Source organism: Sinocyclocheilus grahami, unplaced genomic scaffold, assembly GCF_001515645.1.
Source record: "Sinocyclocheilus grahami isolate Dianchi unplaced genomic scaffold, SAMN03320097.WGS_v1.1 scaffold1751.1, whole genome shotgun sequence".
In the NCBI taxonomy this organism is placed as follows: domain Eukaryota; kingdom Metazoa; phylum Chordata; class Actinopteri; order Cypriniformes; family Cyprinidae; genus Sinocyclocheilus; species Sinocyclocheilus grahami.
This window is the reverse complement of record NW_015506930.1, coordinates 86,133-95,223: the sequence shown is the minus strand read 5'-3', so window position 1 is coordinate 95,223 and position 9,091 is coordinate 86,133. Positions and strand designations below refer to the sequence as shown.

The 9,091-nt window shown below is 41.6% G+C and overlaps 1 protein-coding gene across 1 annotated transcript in view; it reads left to right on the top strand.

Moving 5' to 3' along the window:
* The window catches only part of LOC107572450 (neuronal migration protein doublecortin), a 107,810-nt gene that overhangs the window by 36,224 nt on the left and 62,495 nt on the right, over positions 1–9,091 (top strand). Inside the window, exon 3 of the mRNA XM_016258873.1 lies at positions 6,862–7,196. Coding sequence (XP_016114359.1) covers positions 6,862–7,196 — 335 coding nt within the window. The remainder of the gene's footprint in view (positions 1–6,861; positions 7,197–9,091) is intronic.

Below are 9,091 nucleotides of genomic sequence, written 5' to 3'. Positions count from 1 at the left end.
TAAATAAAGCATGTTTGAATTTATAAAAATGAACAATTTATAAACATGCAATTTTTACGATCCCTCTTATTTTGTTAAAATGATTAACATTTTGCATATTATGCAAGGGGTATGTAAAGAACTGTCACAATATAATTTGTTTCCAGTATTGTGCATGTCACATATATTCTGTTTCTGTGAACTCTTAGTTTAAAGTTTTCCCTTCACCTAGTTTCTTTAGTAACTCATTACATTCACCTGTGTCTAGTTTAGTTGCTTGTGTTCTCAATAGCCACGTTTCCACTGTTGGGGCAGAAGCATGCTAGTGTGTGCCAGGGCCAGTCATGTTCCCAGTTTCTCTCTGCCGGGCTGAGTTTGCGGGAGAAGGAGGCACATGGATGGAGTTTGGCTGGAGTCCCCTGCTGCAGCGAAAGCACCGAGGTGAAGGCGTTCTTCAGGGTGTCAAAGACCTCCGTGGTAGCTGGTGACCAGGACAGGGATTTGGGCTTGTCTCTCAGCATACTGGTGAGCGGACTGGTTATGGAACTGTAATGGTGAATGAATCTCCGATAAAAGTTGGCGAAACCCAGGAACCTTTGCAATTCATTGATGGTGGTGGGAACTGGCCAGTTTTGGATGGCATCCACCTTCCTCTCATCCATCTGGATACCCCCGTCGTCGATGACATACCAAAGGAACTGCACTGAGGACTGATAGAATGAACAATTCTCGGCTTTAAGGAACAGATGGAATTCTCTCAGGCGTTTCAGGACCTCCGCAACGTGGTGGCGATGTTCGGCCAAGCTCCGGCAGTAGATTAGGATGTCATCAATATAGACGAGGACGAACCGGTGTAGATACTCCCGGAGCATCTCATGCATAAAGTCCTGGAATACGGAGGGGGCGTTTACTAGTCCTATGGCATAACAAGATACTCGTAGTGTCCAGTAGGGGTCACGAAGTCACTTCCAGGGCTTGATTGGGCCTCCTTGGGGTCAACGGCCAGGGGTTTTTGGCCTACCGAATACCTTGGTCCTGTATAGGCCTACTGTATGTACTGCAAGTACTGAATGTTTGTATATATTCAGCACTTGGATACTGCAATGATACTGCAGTTCAACTGCAAAGGCCAAAAAGGTCAAATAAAACTCTAAATAAATAGCATGTTACAGTACACTCAAATACTGTAAGTTGTGCAATTGTAAAAACAGGGTCAATGAGTGATTCATTCTCTCAGCATCATGTCTTTGTGCTTGAGTCCGGCCTGAGGACTTTGTCCACATCACAAGTAATGTAGACTTTTTTGCTAGACAAATAGAAAAAACCCTCTGGTCTGACAGATCCAGCCTTGATAACACTCTCTAAACCTTACTGTCTCTCCTCATCCTCCACTTCTTACATGTACTCTTCCTCCTCTCCTTCTCAGATCGTTTCCATCTATTGTTCGCATAATCATTCAGTCACCTGTGCCACTTGTGCACTCTAAACTGACTCATATTTTGTACAGTTGGTTTGATCACATCATTAGAAACAATTTGAATCGTTGTTTTTAAACGATGACAACTGTGCTTTAGTTGTGTTTAACTTTTGCCGCTTGTGTTTAGCATTTTGCAGCACAAATGCATCAGAGACTATGTTTACATGGACATCAGTAATCTAAATATTTACCTTGTTCTGAATAAGCCAATATTACGATTAAGGTGTTTACATGAGTTGCTTTTAGAATATTCCTTTCATGTTCCCGTTTTAAATGTTATAGTACATAGATCGATTAATGGCGCACGTCATTATGTCACCACGCGACGCCATCCGACGTCCCCTACAGAATTTCACGTATAAACAGTTCGTCTTCGTTATTATGCCATATACAGTTTTGGGTGTTTCATTTTTAATTTACTGAAAGCTTTAAGTGTAGTTAATTATTTGTCATGCTATACATGCAAACAGACGACGGCGTTGTTAAAGCCATTCTTTTGTTTGCCGTTAAACAGTTGACCACTGCCGTGTGTGTATCCTGTCGCAAAATGCAGCGAAAAGTCCTACATGACGGTAATGTGATTAAGGTGTGTACATGTCTTTACTGCACTTCAATAACGCGACTAAAATAGGAATACTCCACGTCTTAATTCGATTAGTGTTTACTTCGATTATGACTTTAGCTGGATTAAAGTAATCAAAAATCTCTGTTTACATGGTAGATTCTTAATCAGAGTATTGTCTTAATCTTGTTAAAATCTGAGAATTGTTGTCCATTTAAACGTACTGACAGTGGAATGGAATTCAAGAATTACATTTTAAGGTTTTAGTAAAAGGGTCAAGTGAAATAAATAGTAAAGTCTTCTTTGATTTTATTAGAGAGACGGGACTGATAAATATAATATAAAACTCTGTTCAACACTCCAGAGCAGAAGGTGGCGGTAATACGCCTATTTACGTTGGTTGCCAGCCGCCGTTAAAAACCAAGACAAAGCAGAAGAAGATTGTCTCTTGTCTAGCTTTGTTGTTCCTGTAACCTCTGTTGGTGAGTTCATGTTTCTATTCATGCCAAGTCGTGTCAAGTCAAGTGTAGTCTTTGTTTGTATTTTGTATTTCACTCTGTTCAATAAACTGCACTTGGGTTCAGTTCGGCTTTCCTCAGTGTACTCTGTTACAGAAAAGCTAGACCAGACATGAACCCAGCAGTTTGTCTCTTGCACCTTCGACAAAGCAAATGGGCCATAGAGGTGTCAGTCCTGTGTCTTGTGTTTTGTTCCCCACTTGCTCCATGTCCTGGGTGTGCTGTCTTGAACGTCGATCCCGTGTCCTACGTGTGATGTCCTAGATGTCAATAAAAGACTGTTGATCTTGATTCTCCTGCGTTCTCCTCATTCCTCGCTCATAGTTCCTTGCTCCTCACAGTAGGCACACCGTGACAGAAGACCGCACCGAAACCAAAAGTAAGTGGCGCGCCTTCTCCCTGTGTTTTTGTTTTCGCTTTGAAAGTCTCTTGTTTTCTTGTTTTTTCCCCCCACGATTATGGAGATCATGGCACGCTTCATTGCGCTATCCTGTGGAGAGCTCCCCTTCGTCGAGTATGCCAGGGAGTTCTACGGGCTTGCCGCGGCTACGTCTTTAGATGATGCCACCATCAACTCTTTGATCTGACACGGGGCCGAGTTCCCCACTTGCTCCATGTCCTGGGTGTGCTGTCTTGAACGTCGATCCCGTGTCCTACGTGTGATGTCCTAGATGTCAATAAAAGACTGTTGATCTTGATTCTCCTGCGTTCTCCTCATTCCTCGCTCATAGTTCCTTGCTCCTCACAGTAGGCACACCGTGACAGAAGACCGCACCGAAACCAAAAGTAAGTGGCGCGCCTTCTCCCTGTGTTTTTGTTTTCGCTTTGAAAGTCTCTTGTTTTCTTGTTTTTTCCCCCCACGATTATGGAGATCATGGCACGCTTCATTGCGCTATCCTGTGGAGAGCTCCCCTTCGTCGAGTATGCCAGGGAGTTCTACGGGCTCGCCGCGGCGACGTCTTTAGATGATGCCACCATCAACTCTTTGATCTGACACGGGGCCGATTACCATCGCCCGTGGTCCTCCCAGACACCACGGGACTAAGCTGGAGGGAAGGGATCCTCCCGTGTCTGGAGAGCGTCTGCAGACAAGCCTGCCGGCCGCTCCGAAGCCTCATCCTAGCCCCAGAGCTCGCTCCAGTGTCAGCTCCAGCCCCAGAGCTCCAGTCCCACGGCATTTCCAAGCCCGCCGGCTGCTCTGAAATCAAGCCCGCCAGCCATGGCATTCTCAAGCCCGCTGGCCACGCCGTTCTCCCTTAACCAAAGGAGGAGGATGAGGGGAAAAAGACTGTTCTCTGTCCTCATCCTAGCCCCAGAGCTCGCTTCAGTGTCGGCTCCAGCCCCCGAATCCAGCCCAAAGAGGGCTCCAGCCCCCGAGTTTAGCCCAGAGAGGGTTCCAGCCCCCGAGTTTAGCCCAGAGAGGGCTCCAGTCCCCGAGTTTAGACCAGAAAGGGCTTCAGTCCCTGATTTTAGCCTAGAGAGGATTCCAGTTCCCAAGTCTAGCAAAGAAAGGGCTCCAGTCCCCATGTCTAGTCTTTGTTTGTATTTTGGATTTCACTCTGTTCAATAAACTGCACTTGGGTTCAGTTCGGCATGCCTCTGTTACATTGGGACACCTGACCATTACAACAAATGGGATTTTAATAACATTCCAAGTACACTGCATACATTAAAATAGAGATGGCCCCCCTTTTGTAGCTATAACAGTTTCCACTCTTCTGGGATGTTTTGAGAGTTTCTGTAGGAATTTTTGCCCATTCAACCAGTAGAGCATTTGTGAGGTCAGGCACTGATGTTGGATGAGAATGTAGTGTTTAAAATGTCTTGGTATGCTGAAGCATTAAAGAGCAGGTCATATGTTTTTTTTAAAGTGTCCTAATATTGTGTTGGAGTCCCCTACAACAGGTTTAACACTGTAATTTTCCCAGAATATACATTTATACATAGAGTCATTTGTCCATGATTTTGAAACGGCTCGTTCGATTCCGTTCTGAGCGAAATGTCTGTAAACCCCTCCCTTCCATAAGCCTACTCTGTTCTGATTGGTCAGCTGGCCAAGCCTGTTGGCACAAAGAGGAGCGCTTGAGCAAGTTAGCGAGAGCTACCATCTGTGTTGCCAAGTCCATGGTTGTTTTTGATGTTGTGGGTTGTAGCGACCCAAATAACGTCATATTTAGGCACTGGAATGTGAATTTACCAGGGGAACCCCGACTGAAATCGCGTATTTTACACCCTAGAACACGATTTTTAAAGGGGGACCACCCTCGAAACACGATTGGGCTAGTTTTGAGTAGCAATTGGGTGGGTTTTGTTGTGACAACCTGGCAACCCTAGCATGCACCTTTATATAAAACAATAATATAGTGCTCCAAACAGTTCTTAAAATAATGACATAAAAACATTTAGTTTAACACTTATGCAAGCGAATCGTGCCCACAGCTAAAGTTTAGCTGCTAAACTGTAAACACTATCAAAATAATAATGGTGGCTACCTTAGCCGAGTGCTAATGTGACTAACTGATGAAACAATACAGTTTGAAAACCAAAATATGTCTACTGTAATGTCTGAAGAATGACATACAAAAGACACTCCGTGTCTTAACCTTTAATTAAAACGCAGAACAGCTGTATCACATGCGCACCAGCCTAACTAACTCGTCTCTCTACTGGGTCTTTTACGCTCTGCATTAACCCTATAACTACATAAACAGCACTTTCACAATGGTTATAAAGTCTGTGCGCTACACTACATTCTTTATTATTAAACGAAGTAATAAGAACAACGACAGTCTACATTAATCGACACATTCTTAGGAAATAGTGTGTACACAGTGAATTATCAGAACTATTTCAGTAAGACAGTAATATTGTGCTTTACCTGGAAACCTAAAGCTGCACTCGGCATACATCACTTATTAGCACAAAAAAACACCTAGATATTTTGAGCACTCAATTGAAAATGTACACATAACGTATCAATCGTACTTACAGGTTGTGGTTCGGAGATGCTTGTTGGTCCAAATAAAGAAGATTAGAAGCCAACGAAGATTAGAGAAGCAGTCCTCTGTAAATTAACAAGCACAACAAAAGGTTTGAATTGTATTACTGTGGTATCGTGGAACACAGCATCTTCTCGACACAGAGAGTGTTCATATTTCGTGGGCAGGGGGTATTATGCTAATGTGTTACCGAGTGACGTAGATCGGTAACAGGCAGAAGATTCGAAAATATAATGACTCGTTAAGGCGATTCTGAGTCGACTCTTTCTTTTGAGAGACAATATTTTTATTTATCATGCACTTTTTTGATTAACAACTTTGCAGAGTTTACATTGAAGGATAGCTACCTTACAAACTGCAAAATATATATTTTTCGAAAACCCATATGACCTGCTCTTTAATATTTCCCTTCACTGGAAGAAGAGGCCTAGCCCAACCCCTGAAAAACAACCCCATACCATTATCCCTCCTACACCCGTCTTTATAGTTGGCACCAGGGCTGTCATGATACCAAATTTTTCACTACACAACTATTGTATAATGCGGAACTTTCACTTTTAATCATTTACTTTAAACAACCTCAGTCATGCTTGGTGTAGACATGGTGTTAGACCTTTAGGCTTTAGGAACTGTTATCAAGTAAGTTTAATTCATGATGCTTGTCTTTTCTTAAAGTAAAATTTTGCAGCATTTTACTGAGCATAACCGTAATACTGAATGTAACAGGAATGTAACAGATGTGCTATTAAGTAATGTAGACCGTTTTAAGCTGACTATTTTCACCCACTCGTAGCATTTTACATTTTACTGCTGCTGTCTTTCTTGTCAAAGAGGTTGTTCTGTTCTGGTGTCAGTCGAAAAACTACAGTACATTGCACAAACAGTGCACTAGCAGTTTAGACAGCTTCTTTGGTTCTAAATTTAAGCTAAAGTTGTTGTCCAAATGCAAAGGTGTATTGATTTGAAGCCATTTGCTTTTGTCATTTGCCATTAGTGCTCAATCATTTATGATTTCCAATATATTTTTTTTCATCAGTCGATTAATTTGCACATTCAACTTACATGCTTAAATGAATACATGTGTGCAGGAGTTTTTTGCATTAGTGGCACAGAACTTAGTAAAGAAACTTAGAAATTAGTAAAAATATCCGCAATCCTACCTTGAAATTCAGGCCTTGCTATAGTAGCAAAACATTGAAAACCAGTTGTTATTTGAATGTAAAGCTGTCATACTAAATACTCAGTAGCAAAAAATGTGTTGAGGTGTTCAAACAGTCCCTAACAGATATCTTTTTTCTCTCTTTCTGTGTTAATCCTCCCCTCCAGGTGAGAGCTATGTTTGTGCCTCTGAGAACTTCTATAAGAAAGTGGACTACACCAAAAATGTGAACCCCAACTGGTCAGTCAATGTGAAAGCATCAGCTAGCCAGAAGAACATGCTGGCCAACCGCACAGCCAGTGAGCCGAAGGAGAACAAGGACTTTGTGCGACCGAAGCTGGTGACAGTGATGAGGAGCGGGGTGAAGCCGCGGAAGGCCGTCCGTGTGCTACTCAATAAGAAGACGGCACACTCTTTTGAGCAGGTGCTCACTGACATCACAGAGGCCATTAAACTCGAAAGTGGAGCAGTGAAAAGGATCTACACACTGGATGGCAAACAGGTATGGGAGGAGTACATACTCTAAAAAAAATGCTGTTTTAGCAACCCAGCGCTGGTTAAGTATTTGGCAGAACGCATGCGGAGTTATTTTGACACAGCTGGTTGGGTTAAATGTTTGAACCAACATGCTGGGTTGTTTTATTTAACTGAACTATTGCTTAAAAATTACTATATTGCTGGCTTAAAATGGTTTGGAATTTAGAAATCACACACAGAATCACTAGTGGCAACAGTAATAATCACATGGTGAACATTTATTAATGTGCAAGAACACCCATGGACAAAAATATAAGACAAATTGAATTCATTTGGATGAATACAGCAGTTATATGCTAGTTACAATATTACATACATTTAAAGTTGTTTAACAAACATTTTAGATATAAAAAATGTAACATTTAAAAGTAACATTTTAATTCAAGTGTATTCAACCATTCTCCCTTTCAACCGAAATAGTGCTGATGTTCGTGCCGTTGTGTCACTAAAAATCTGAGCCAGTGATGGACTGCTGATCGGCAGGGAAACTGCGAACCTCAGATCGCTGCCTCACGTTTCCCTCATAGCTAAGATGCCGTGACTGACTCCATAACCTGCCCATTAACAAACAATACTGAGATTAGAGAACATAATTTAACATCAAAATAAACTAAATTCAGTATTATAATAAATAAAATCAGTTTATGTTATGCAAGGCAAAAGGCTTTTCCATCATGCGAAACGACCGTTGCTGACGTATTTTGCTGACTGACATCTCGTTCCTGTAAGTTGCATTGTGTAAAATAAAATCTTTTACAGTACACAGCACTTTATATATGAAATAAAACATATGCAAATCTTTATTTCACTAAAGAAGTGTACCCATTAGGTGGCACTGAGAACCGCTCTCTCCTGAAGAGGATGCAAAAAGCCCGCGACCTGACTGTAACTCAACAGCTGGGTTGAAGTAACCCCGTGCTGTGTTGTTTCATCAGAGGCAGGGGAAGGGGTATATCGTTTCAGCTATCAGTGAGATTGACCCAGCTACTAACCCAACAGCTTGGTAACACAAAAACTACCCAACACTGGAAAAAAACAACCCAATATATGACCCAACAGGCTCAAAATTGCAGTTGGGTAAAAACAATAACCCAGCATTTTTTAGAGTGCATCAATATAGTAAGAAACACTAGGTTTGGGAGTGGAATAATACTGTATTGCTTACTCTGTACTGCACAGTATATAATGTATATTGCAGACCAATTTTTTTTATTGTATGTGAAACATTATACAATCTGCAACAATACACTTATATTTCATTTGGCTCATTCGACACACTGGAAATTGAAGTTCAAATCAGGTGCTTTCAGGGGTGGGCAATATGACAAAAATTTAATATCACAATATTTTATTTCACAACAATTTTTGTATATAACACAAATATATATAATATATATAATATATTAGGGGGGGAACGGTTCAACTTACTCAAGGTTCAGTATGTATCATGGCTTTAGAGTCACGGTTTCGGTATCGTTCAGTATGTTTAGGGAAAAACTATACTGTCAAATAAAATTAATGAAAATACAAATAATCTATCTAACTACAAGCAACAGCACAAGTAAATACAATAGTTTAAAGATAAAATAAACTGTGATTTTCAGGTTTTTTAGGTAGGTCAAACATTAGTTCCCCTTCGGGAACTCGAGCTGCGTCGGAAAACGCTAGGGGAACACCTTCAGCGATACCAAGCTCTGAATCATATGTGTAATCAGTCGAACGATGGGCGAGACGTCCGCGGCGGGTGACATCATGACCAGGAAGCTTTAAAAGCACGTGAGGTGCCGCCGGCGCTAGCTTTTCTGTCATTCAGCGAAAAAAAAAAAAGGCTCTCTGTGTGTGTCGGTCACGATTTATGTT